This window comes from Anomaloglossus baeobatrachus, chromosome 7 (genome assembly GCF_048569485.1).
Source record: "Anomaloglossus baeobatrachus isolate aAnoBae1 chromosome 7, aAnoBae1.hap1, whole genome shotgun sequence".
NCBI lineage: Eukaryota > Metazoa > Chordata > Amphibia > Anura > Aromobatidae > Anomaloglossus > Anomaloglossus baeobatrachus.
The window spans coordinates 107,589,334-107,602,502 of NC_134359.1; the positions used below are offsets into that span (position 1 = coordinate 107,589,334).

A 13,169-nucleotide genomic window follows, 5' to 3' on the forward strand; every position below is an offset into this window, starting at 1 on the left:
TGATCTATCATCTGTCTATCTATCTATCCATCCATCTATCGCTCTATCTATCCATCTATCTTATCTATCTATCTATACCCCTAAATATCTATTATCTATCTATACCCCTAAATATCTATTATCTATTTATATCTCTCTATCTATTATCTATATCTATCCCTCTATATCTATTCCCCTAAATATCTATATCTATCTATCTATCTATCCCTCTATCTATCATATATCTATCATATATCTATCTCTGTATTATCTATTTTTTTTTTTTATTTTCAATGTGCTTTATTGCTGTAAAGGCATTAAAAACGCAGGGACCAACATGAAAGAAAACACACCAAAAACGCACCGAAAACGCATGAAAAACGCAACGAAAACGCATGAAAAACGCACCAAAAAACGCACCTGCGTTATTGGTGCGTTTTTTAACGCAGGTGCGCTAATCCTTCACTCAAGAAATTTCTTAAGAAATTTCTTAAGAAAAATAATTTTTCTAGTGTGAACATAGCCTAAGACACAACTTTTTACATGTATCTGGTTTAGATTGTACCCCATATATGCATCACACAAAACGTTCAATTTTAAGATTTATTTTATAATAGAAAATCAAATCCAATACAATTAGGTCTTACATACATTGGCCAAAAGAGTTTCTTTGTACTGAAACCAAGAACAATTGTTGGAAGCTGTATCGAATGTATTCATTTCCACCTTGATCCAATTCCTAAATGTAAAGCACATGGAGGCTGTTCATATCATACATATTTTACTAGATACAGCATAAGGCAATACTTGATAAAACAGCCAGATGTTTTGGACAATATACATGATTAAAATTCTAGTGCTCTTGGTTTCACTCAATGTCGTCTGTCTTTCAGTACGAGCTGTCATATTGTTCATCACTTGGACACTCGGGACGTCTTCAAATGATTCGGGAAGACACCAGATCCTTGAGATTAGCTAGGATTCTCCTGCTCTGCCTTCATGCGTTTTATAAGGTGCTCAGTCACGGCAGAGAGAGGGTTGATCTTGTAAGAAGGGCTTTTCACCAGCTCCTGAAACCGAGAAATTTCTTCTTCCCTATCGCAAACAAATTGAAAGAAAAGTGTTACGTATATGACATATTTTTCATTTGTTAAAGTTTTCCTCCTTTTGCAATATCATGTCACATTCAGACGAGAACCTAGAAATTGCAGAAATGTTAGCCCAGAGATATCGGGCACATGTGTATACAATAAGTACTGAATATCTGTACATGGAGGAAAAGTATATAACCAGTGAAGAAAAACAAAAATCAATTGATTGGAAAAATTATATAAGGTTTTATTTAATTATAGCAAACAGTACTCAAGTGGCAGCAAAAAAACATAGGCAAGCACACTAAATACAATCATAAAATATAAAAATGACACTTGGCTCCTGGTGTAAGTATATATTATGACGCACACAAAGATGTTGGCGATACCTAACCTAAAGTTGGTATGTAGGATGTATTATAGGTGTAAAAGCATGTGTATACAGTGTGTCCACCGCCATTAACATGAGAACGGCGGCAGCAATAGGCATAGAAGGGGTGTCTAGGTATAGTAAAGTAGCCATGCAATGAAATCACCTATAGCACCACCTGGTGGAAAACAACAGAGTTAGCATTTTTATCTCAAAAACGGAACGAGATAGAGAAAAAAAATGAATTACAAAGTTGTTATGATTAGAATGTGTAAAACTCACAAGGCTGTGGACGTGAAGCGATACCTCATGGAGACCTTCCTACAAGTCATTGGGTATGGTGGCTGCATGGTGTGGCCTCCACGCTCACCTGGCCTAACCCCATTGGACTTCTTTCTGTGAGGTCACATCAAACAGCAGGTGTATGCGACCCCTCCACCAACATTGCAGGACCTACGACGATGTATCACAGATGCTTGTGCAAATGTGTCACCTACCATATTGCACAACGTGCAGCAAGATACAGTATGCTGTCCAGAGTCCAGATGTGCATTGTAGCTGACGGTGGCCACTTTGAGCATCAAAGTTAAATGAGGGCCATATGCGTGACCAGTATACAATGTTTTGGGGGGGGTCATGGGTTTCATATCATAGCATTTCTGTATACAAGGTGTCGATTCCTATTGAATTGATGATGCCCTACAATTTTTGACTTCACTTTTTTTCTCTATCTTGTTCCGTTTTGGAGATAAAAATGTTAACTTTGTTGTTTTCCACCAGGAGGCGCTATAGGTGGTTTCATTGCATAGTGCATGGCTACTTTACTATACCTAGACACCACTTCTATGCCTATAGCTGCCGCTGTGCTCAAGTTAATGGCGGTGGATAGGATATGGGTGGACACACTGTATAGCCACAGGTACATGAAGATCAACAAGGATCACTCATGTGCCTATATAAGAGAGGTATAAATGGGCCTGTGAAATAATTAATAGGCCTATAGAAATGCATAGTGCACAGGGGAAAGCCAACGTGTACAGTAATAATTAGTGCAAAATTGCACAGGCGTAACCCAAACAGCCGTGTGCAATAAAGTGCATAATGCAAAAGAAACAGGAGCTATCCACAATATGATGAATCTATTGAGAGAGAGCAATGGATCTGATGTTAGACATAACATCAATGCATACTGCAGGGGGGATAATTAATCCTATAATATGATGGCTAGGCTGTACATTACAAGAAAGAAAGCCAAAGACCATCAACATGAATACAACATTGTTTGTGCGTTATAAAACGTGCAATGTGCAAAAAGTGATCAGGCCCAGGCAGCAGTGTAAATGGATCTGATGACATGCTGCACTGGGTAGGGCTGAGTTTACATGTTCTGTAATCAGCCGTTAGAACAGATCCTGCAGAGATTTATTGGCAAAAAAAATCTGCAAACAAAACTTTATTGTCCATTGTTAAAAAACTGATTTCTGTCTGATTTTTTTTTTTATACATTGGAATCTATGGAGAATGGATCCGTTAACTGATTATTATTTAGCCATCCGTTATTCTTGCTTTTTTTTAACAGATCCGGTTTTCAAGTGGCAGATAAATAGCAATCCGTTAATGGATCCGTTCTCCATAGACTCCAATGTTAAAAAAAACCGGATCCAGTTATTAAACAATGGAAAAAAAAGTTGTGTTAGCACAACGTTTTTGCCAATGGATCTCTGCAGGATCCATTCTAATAGGTGATTACAGGTCATGTGAACTCAGCCTTAGCGACACTCAGTGTCAGAAGGATAACGTAATAATGACCTGGGGATGAGCAGTGCAGTGTGGTCCTGTTGGGGTCTATATACACTATATACACGTTTTTACACCTATACATTATACATACCAACTCAACTTTAGGTTAGGAATCACCAACATCTTTTTGTGCGTCATAACATACACTTACATCAGCATCCAAGTGTCGTTTTTATATTTTATGATTTTGTGTGGTTGACGCTCAGTTGTTTGGCTACCACTTGAGTACTATTTTCTATAATTGGAAAAATTCTATAATATTTTATTAATCAATTGATTTTTGTTCGTTTTTCTTCATTGGCTATATAGTAACCCGATTGGTCCTATTACTATTTCCATGGTTAAATGCATCACTGACTATATCATACTCATGTTGATGAATCTATCATTGGATTCTTGATTTTGGTATTAATACGTAGGAAAAGGGATTTGATTGCCAATAAGATTTTTTGATGGGTAGTATAGAAGAATTTTTTACTGAACTGTGATTATCTATCTTTGGTAGTTTAGAGGAGCTCACAGGGTATTCCCATCTCCAAGATCCTATCCTAATATGTAGTAAGAGTAATAATAACAAATACCTCCAATTAGCAATTATAGTAGAGTTCACCTGATATACCCATGTCTCTTACCTCATGTGCAGGGCATTGCAGTTTAGGTATCTATGGTTACGACCATAAGCAACTGTGACCATATGAGTGGTCGTAACTGTGACGGGGTGTACATCAGAGCAAAGAGAGACAACAGGCCGAGGATGATCCAACAGGTTTACTAACAGGAATACAGGAACAGCACACGACAAGTCCAAATAAAACAGATTCGGGGGCACCTCCCGATAATCCAAAGTGCCAGATCACAACGTAATAGTCCTTTTCAGAGTCCCAGAAATCCCACACAATCCACTGGACGGCGAGGTCTGTCCGCAGATTCAGATCTCGCTCCCTTCCTCTTCAAAAACTCAACTCCCAACTGCATTTAGAAACAGGAGTGAATTGTCTGAGCTTGTGGGCCCGCCCCTCAAGGGTAGGGGTCTATGCAATGGTTGGGCCCACTAGAAGATTCTAGAAGGTTGGCTCCGAGATGTCTACAGGTTTGTGTAGTTGGCGTTATCCACTGCTTACGAAACAATGAGAAGTTCCCCTGGCTGTGTGGACAAGAGATAATTGCATTATGGGCCCAGAGACACAGGAGATGGGGGGAAGGTATGGTTACTAACATCCCAAGACATTTCAAAGTGTTCAGTAAGTACAACCAAAGGAAAGTGACATCACATCCTGACATAGTATTACAGCAAATACAGTGAGAAGGTAAAATACATCATGACAGTAACCATGGACGCCTAAGCGGAGCTGCAATGCCTTGTACATGAGGTGAGACGTGACTATTTCGGGAAAACTATACTACATTTCTAATTGGAGGTATTTGCTAATATGATTATTATTATTATTACTATCTACTGGGATAGGATCTTGGAGATGGGAATACTCCTTTAACTCCTCTACACTACCAAACATAATTATAGTTCTGCACAAAATTCTTCTATACTAACCTCCCAAAGAATCTAATTGGGTACCAAATGGTACAGATAGTTGATGTAGGTGGTCTTACCTTTTCCTAGGAGATGGGAATGCCCCTTTTAATGCTAATTTGCGGTGGTATTAAGTGGCTATGGGATTATGATTAATATTTACGGTGGTTTAAGGTTAATACTGAACTAGAATTGTACGGCAGATTTAGGCTATGTGCGCACGTTGCGTACAAGCCCTGCAGAAATTTCTGCAGCGATCTGAAGAGCACATGTGCGCTTTAGATCGCTGCAGAAATGTCCGTAGTGAGCGCCGATTCCATGCGCTCTGCCTGCAGCTCCTGCCATAGACAGAGCAGGAGCTGCCGGCAAAGCGCAGGAAAGAAGTGACATGTCACTTCTTTTTGCGCAGCGCTTCGGCAGTAGCCGAAGCGCTGCGCTCTTAAACGCCACGTGCGCACGGCCCCTGCACAGTCTCCATAGACTGTGCAGGGGCCGCAGGACGCATGCAGTTACGCTGCGCTGCAAAGCGCAGCGTAACTGCATGTTTTTACGCAACGTGCGCACATAGCCTAAAAGTTAATAATTATGTTTTTCCCTAGTGGGCCATAGTAAGTACAGGGTAAAATAATATTTTTTCTTGTGTCCAGGAATAAATTTCCTCTGTGCTGATTTAGGACCAGTCTGCAACTTTTTAAAAAATGCAAAAAAAATTAATCGGATTTATTCAAGAAAGTACCATATATGCACTACAGTCAGGTCGACAGTATCTGAACGTTACTTGACAAAACTAATGAAAAATAACATACAAAAAAGCCCCTGTGCTGTTCAGTGGCCAAATAATACCGCCATATCATGCTTACACACACTTGTGATCATTACCGCTTCTCACACCGGTAGTTTTTGATGACTGCCCTGCTCTTCAATACATCTCAATCACCACTTAGGTACTCAGATTTAACTAGAAATGTAACAGAAGTGGCCCCGGTGAGAGGCTTCTCCTCCCTGAGGTACACAGAGAGTTAATCATTCACAGATCGGAGATTTGGTACATCAGTTCTCCACTCTTAGCAGCTGCGCCAGCTCTCTCTGCACATCAACTGTTATGTCTGAGAAGTGGATATAGCTCCCCAGGGTCTGGAAACAAAACGTTAGTAGAAATCGGAGGCCGAAAGCCAAAGCAAATGATGTATAGTCCAAAGTTAGCTGCACAGAAATAGCGCGGATATGAATCCTCGAATGTTTTATATACCGGTGTTAGCAAAAGTGAACGTCAAAAGTAAATATACAAAATTATAAGGAGCAATTATCAGGATACAAGGTCAGAAACAGACTATAAAAGGGGGACAGAAAATGAAGGAGAAAAGTAAAATAAAATGAGTTAGAAGTCAAACAAAAATCACTCCCAACACAGGATAAAGCACTGATTCCTAGGGAATGGAAGCAACAAGCAGAGAGATACTTATAGAATTTGGCCTGTACCCCAAATACGATTGCAGGGTGGTGCTGCCAGCAGTTTTCTCTTCTCCAGCACATGATGGAGATCCTTCAGGTCTGAGATCTATGTTGGATGCTACAGTTAATTAGATCCAGTTCCAGAATGGGGAATTTTAGGTAAACATGTCATATACAGTGTGTCCACCCATATCCTGTCCACCACTATTAATATCAGAACGGCGGCAGCTATAGGCATAGAAGTGGTGTCTAGGTATAGTAAAGTAGCCATGCGCTACGCAATGAAACCACCTATAGCGCCACCTGCTGGAAAACAACAGAGTTAGCATTTTTATCTTGAAAACAGAACGAGATAGAGAAAAAAAAGTGAATTACAAAGTTGTAGGGCATCATCAATTCAATATGAATCGACACCTTGCATACAGAAATGCTATGATTAAAACGTGTAAAACTCACAAGGCTGCGGACGTAAAGCGATACCTCATAGAGACCTTCCTACAAGTCATTGGGTATGGTGGCTGTGTCGAACGGCCTCCACACTCACCTGACCTGACCCTATTGGACTTCTTTCTGTGAGGTCACATCAAACAGCAGGTGCATGCGACCGCTCCACCAATATTGCAGGACCTACGACGACGTATCACAGATGCTTGTGCAAACGTGTCACCTACCATATTGCACAACGTGCAGCAAGATACAGTATGCTGTCCAGAGTCCAGATGTGCATTGCAGCTGACGGTGGCCACTTTGAGCATCAAAGTTAAATGAGCGCCATATGCGTGACCAGCATTCAATGTTTTGGAAGGGGTCATGGGATTCATATCATAGCATTTCTGTATGCAAGGTGTTGATTTATATTGAACTGATGATGCCCTACAATTTTTAATTCACTTGTTTTTCTCTATCTCATTCTGTTTTCGAGATAAAAATGCTAACTCCGTTGTTTTCCACCAGGTGCCGCTATAGGTGGTTTCATTGTGTAGCTTATGGCTACTTTACTATACCTAGACACCACTTCTATGCCTATAGCTGCCGCCATTAACAAGTTAATGGCGGTGAACAGGATATGGGTGGACACACTGTATAGGAAGGGATTATATAAAGCTGGCAATAGAGGAGATTTATTTATGGAATTTTTTTTTTTTGGGGGGACACTGGCATCGAATACAATGATTTTTTTGCATTGGGGAAGTAAAAATCTACTTTCAGGAATTTTGTAAAAATACTTGTGTGTAAAGATATAAATACATACATACATACATACATACATGTGATATATATATATATATATATATATATATATATATATATATATATTAGTTGTTAAAAACTATAAAGGTACAAATATGATTGAGAATAAAAACACTCTGTAAAAAGAGTAATCTAGTAATTTTCACCACTATATTATTCATCCGTCAATATTCTTGCAGGGGATGTCCATTTTCAGGAAAGTGAGTCCCAAGCTCAAGCTCTGTAAGATACTTGAACTAACATGCTCATCAGGAGCTCACCCTCCCTGGGTCCAGCGCTGGTTTCCCGCTGTTGATTTGATCTCTGTGTTTTTGTTGCCGCAATGAACTAACCTCAGGGGCACATCACCGCTCTAACCAATCATTGAGCTCAGTGGATGTATCAACGTTGGCAACATGTGCTGCTGAGTTCAGTGATTAGCTAGAGGTTTAGGTTACGTCACTGCTGCAGCCAAAATACTGAAACCAGAGCAGGGGCGGAGAGCCAGCGCTGGACCTAGGCAGGGTAATTATCTGCTACGTTTGTTAGTTTAGGTACCTTACACAGAGCATGGTACCCACTTTTCTGAAAGTGGAGAACCCCTTTAAAGGGAATCTGTCAGAATGTTTTTGCGATCTCATCTAAGGGCAGCATAATGCAGGAAGTGTCCCTGAATGCAACAATGTATCACTTAGCTGACTGAGTGCAGTGGTTCTGACGCAATCAGGATTTTTAGATTTAGCAATGCAGCAGAGCTTAGAAAACTGCCTCTGCTCACACTAGGCTCTGCATATAAAACATCTATAGACAGTAAGCTGCTAATCACAGCAGGGGAGGTCGTGCCTGACTAGCTGACCTAGTCCGGCAATGATGATGTCCAGAAGCTAAAAAAACCATTACAGGTAAACCACAACACAGCATGATAAGAGAGGCATCACTGAAGTCTGTGCACTAATCCCTACAGCATGCTGTCTTTAGATTACATAGCAAAAAAAAAACTGCTGAGAGATTCCCTTTAAGCCTATTGACGGGTGAATATGGTGGTGCAAATAACCAGATACAGCCTGTAGTCTTCAGAGTACAGCATGGAATTCAACTGTAGTAAATGTACCCAATTGTATGAATTTAAAGATCAGGTTAGATAACCCGTATTTCTTTCACACTCATTTCTTTCACACTCCTTAATCATAATGCGGTAACTGGCTTCCCCTGACGTACCATCTGGGATAGACTGTGGGAAATGATAATGTTTTTTGCTGTGGATGCACTACTTACATTTTATTACTACATGTAATATAACTATGGGAGGTCATCTTTACAAGGTAATCTCCACCCTTGCATTAATGTCAAGGCTAAATTGAGCTGCAAATGGCTAACCTCAGCCCCTACTGGTGTGCAGCTCCGTGGCCTACACGGAAGAGTAAAAGTAATATAGAAGGTGGGGATAATTGCTACACATATTATTACAGAGATTGCGTAGACGTGGTGAAGCTGGTGGATTGATGCAGAATAACCATGTTGGAATGGCTTTATAATCCTGATATCAGTAGAAGCATTTTATGAATCCAGCTAAAGAATGAGAGTGTCCAAGTATATTCACTCTCCTTCTACCCGGCCTGACCGAACGGCTGCACCTTGTACAGAGCAGTGTGAGATCTCAGCAGCAGCAGCTGTCAGACTAGGTGATTTGGTCTCTGTTATGAATAGACTAGATGGTGGCCTGATTCTAACGTATCGGGTAGTCTAGAATGTGTATGTATTTAGCAGATTGAATAATAAGGTAATGAATGGACTGGATGGGTTAGGTTTAATTTAGTATTTTTATAATTGTTTATTAGTTTTGAAATGACAAACAACAGAAGGAACAGTTTTAATAGATGAGTCTAATGTTTAATGATGTCCATGGCTTGTAAAGAAAGAAGGCCATGAACAGTGTAAAGTTAAGTAAAAATATGCTGATGCTGTGATGTGGCCCAATGCTGGTATGTGGCCCCATCATGGTGCAGCCACCATCCTGACATGTGCCCCCATCCTGCGGGGTAATGTGTGCGGGGGGCGGAGTGCAGGGAGGGGTGGAGCCAAGCGGGGCCATGGCGCTGAGGACGTCGGTGCCGAGGACTGCATGGCTGGGGACAGGTGACTATTTGTGTGTGTGTTCAGTGTATACATGCGGAGGGCAGAGTGCAGGGGGGGAGAAGAGCCGAGCGGGGTAATGTGTGCAGGTGGCAGAGTGCGGGGGTTGGAGCCGAGCGTGACGGCTGAGGACGTCAGTGCTGGGGACTGCACGGCTGGGGACAGGTGACTATTCATATGTGTGTGTGTGTGTTCAGTGTATACATGCGGCGGGCTGAGTGTGGGTGGCGCTGAGTGGGGTAATGTGTGCGGAGGCGGAGGCGAGAGGTGGGTATGTCTTGGTTGGGTTGCCGGTGTGGGCTCCCGGGGGTGCAGCACTCTTAACGGGGAGTCGGGTGGGTGTGGGGATAGGTGTTGAGCGTCATCCTGTCGCACCGTAGTTCGGGCTGTTCAGTTAGCTAAGCCGTTGTTCGCAAGCTCTTTAGCGCGCGCGGTGTGGCGATGGTTGTCACTGTAATGACGTCATTTTGGAGCAAGTCAGACAGACAGACAGAACAAGGCAATTATATATATAGATTTAGACTTTATGCTTTCACTTTTTTCAGAAATCACACTTCCAAATAAATATTATACAACTATTCTGATGTCCTAATGGATTGCAGTGAGGGCTTCACAATAGCCCCCAGATCAGTCAATGGTCCTTGCCTATTAGAAGATGGGTGATCAGATGTAGTGTGCACACACACAAAATAACAAAATTTAAAATTCCCGCCCACCCTTCACCGGAAGTGTTCTGCTAATGGCTGGAAGCATGTTGGTGGAGACGCAAACTGCCCAATTAGTGACTTCCATTGAGGTTCGGGTCAAGTCAGGGTCACAAACTGAACTTTATCTAAAGTCCGACTGTACCCTCCGAACAAAACTTCCAAAGGTTTGCTTATCTCTAGTAAAAAGTGAATCTGAATAACTGCAGGGTGAAAAAAAAAAACAACTCTCGCCGTTCACCAGTCCTGCTGTTGACCCCATCTGATCCTTCACGTAGGTCTCTCTGGAAGCAAAAGTGCAAAGTCCTATTCAGCTCTTCCGGCATCTTCAATTGGTGTGGCGAGTAGGTCTGTGACACTATGACCTGCATCGCCCGAGGTCTAGACAGTGATGTCAGAGCATACGCAGTGCTGGACGTCCTGGTGCCAAGTGAAGAAGCCGGGTGAGACGAACAGAATGTTCTGTGCGCAAGGAAGCTGCCCTGAGAACCAGACAGGTGGGAACAAAGGGTCTATTTTATTTTCCACTCATTTTTCCAGCCCTCTACAACTCAACAAAATGGCACAATGTTGCCGAATTCACAGCACGTAAATCACAAGAAATTCAAATTCATGGGAATCCAATGTTTTTGTAAGACTTCAGGTGAATTCAAGAAACCTTGAACCGATTTGCTCACGTCTATTTGTTATTTTTACCGCATAGTAATTCACATTATAAAAAAAACAAAAACACTACAAAAGAACACTAGCAAAAAGACCTGGATGTTTATGGGTTAATGTTTTTTTTGGTAAAGCAAAGCTGTCCAGAACCCACTTTGCAAGGAAAACCAGTAAAGCTGGTAAAATGACGGGTTTTACAGCGCTGGTTAGGGCTACTAACCAGCGCTGTAAAACCCGTCATTTTTTAGGATCTGTGAGGTCCTATAGTCAAATCCCCATAAGAAAGTGGGGGCATAGCATATAAATATGGGGGACAAGAGAACTTTTCTAAGCATTGAAAATCATATGAAATAACGTTTAAGACATTATAGACTCTCCCGTACGCCATTTTCCACCTTCGGCCAACATTTCACTCTCCTTGATGTGCTGCGGAATAGAACAGTCTTCTTCTGTATACCTAAGCTCACCTGCACTGAATATACAAGTCACATATTTTACTTTTATGGCCACAAATCTACACCTCTTTTTCGCTATATATGAAATCCAATAAATAAAACATTAGAACAGCAGGCATTCTGGACAGACATCGGAAAAAGAACAAATGTAGCCATATTTGGTAGTCTCTACCCCTGAAACTTGACATATTCGTAGAATAATATGCTCTGTATGTCTGGCTACGTCTACTGGTTTCCTATTAGTTATTAAGGAGGTTTCCAGGCTGGCAATAAATCCTGAAGCACGTCAGACGGCTGACTGCTGGCGGCTCACAGCGGATCCTGCTAGTGTTTCCCTTCAAGTGGATAAAGTAAGTGATTAGTGTGAGCAACATACAAAGCTAGAACGACACACGCATGTCACAGGCCGATGCAGACACACACGCGCACGCAGGCATACGCAGTGCGCAGGCATACGCAGCGGGCAGACAGGCTAACTAAGGGCTGCATGAAACAAATGAGTGCAGGTGCAAGACACAAAAGGGAAAGAATTATATAAGGAACCATAGAAAGAGACAATATTATACAAAAATCATATATTCTATATATTTCATGGTTGGGGAACAAGAAGTTAAAGGTAATTTGCCAGCACAGAATCACTGTTCAAACCAAGTACCTCCACTGGGTGCATCAGTGAAATCCGCAGATTGTCAGGAGTGCTGTCTGTTGGCCCCCACTGATCTTGGAGCATCCCTTTAAAAATTCCAATTGTCGGTACTCACATTATTTTACGTTTCTGTACAGGCCTCATTTTGCTGTAATCAGTTGGTTCTGGTTTCTTTTTCTTTAGCGCTCTGAAAGGAGAAAAACAAAGAATTTTCAAGAAATGGACCATGTGGGTAAATATTACATCTATAACATTGGCTTGAGCAGCAGACCTCTTCCAAGACTGCAAAATAGGAAGAGAGGAGATAGGAACCGACACGAAAACAGAAACACTGGAGAAAGAACGTTTGGGGGGGTAGGTGGAATCACTGCCCACCTGAACTTACAAAATTGTGTAAAGATTCTTAAAGGGATATTACAGTTTCAACAAATGAAGCATATTTATTGTATAATGAAAAGACATACAGTTTTTCAATAAACTGCTGTACCTCACCAATCAAGACGTGATGGCACCACCTACAGAAACTCTAAAGGGACTCGGTCGTCACAGAATGACCGTTTAAACCAAGTACAGGCATTCAGAGAATCATGGTGGCTCTATGAAGCCAGAACTGTGAATCAAAAAAGAGGGGTGGGAGGAGAAAGATGAAACAATCAGATGGCAAGGTGCACTTAAAGGGAATCTCTCAGTAGGATCAAAACTCCTAAGCCGCCTATATGTGCACATAGGTCATAGGAAGATGAATAAAATGATACCATGATATCTGCGATCCGATGTGTTATTCCAGACAAATCCACATTTTTCTCATATGTAAATAAGCTGTTTTAGGCTGTGGATCGGACACTGATCTGCATGAGAACCTACCTCCAGAGATTATTTTTAAGAAAAGTGTGAATTACAGCGGGAGACATGTAACTAACACAGAACAGGAGAAGTAAACTTTGTCTACTTACGAATATATTTGCTGCAGCTCTCACAGCTCTGCTGTATTGCAAACCATGACTACCTGCCTTTCATCCCCCCTTTATCTCTGACTACACGTGGGGCTGCGGCAGCTGTGCGTTCATGCTGTAACAGTTCGTTGCGACTCGCACAACCCCTCATGGTGAGCAGTACCTCTA

The 13,169-nt window shown here is 41.6% G+C and overlaps 1 protein-coding gene across 1 annotated transcript in view; it reads right to left on the reverse strand.

Annotated features, from left to right (window-relative positions):
• Positions 1–582: 582 nt before the first annotated feature.
• SLX9 (SLX9 ribosome biogenesis factor) overlaps positions 583–13,169 on the reverse strand; it is a 208,083-nt gene continuing 195,496 nt past the window's right edge. Inside the window, exons 5-6 of the mRNA XM_075318957.1 lie at positions 12,164–12,235; positions 583–1,074 (exon numbers count right to left, since the gene is read on the reverse strand). Coding sequence (XP_075175072.1) covers positions 951–1,074; positions 12,164–12,235 — 196 coding nt within the window. The 3' untranslated portion in view covers positions 583–950. The remainder of the gene's footprint in view (positions 1,075–12,163; positions 12,236–13,169) is intronic.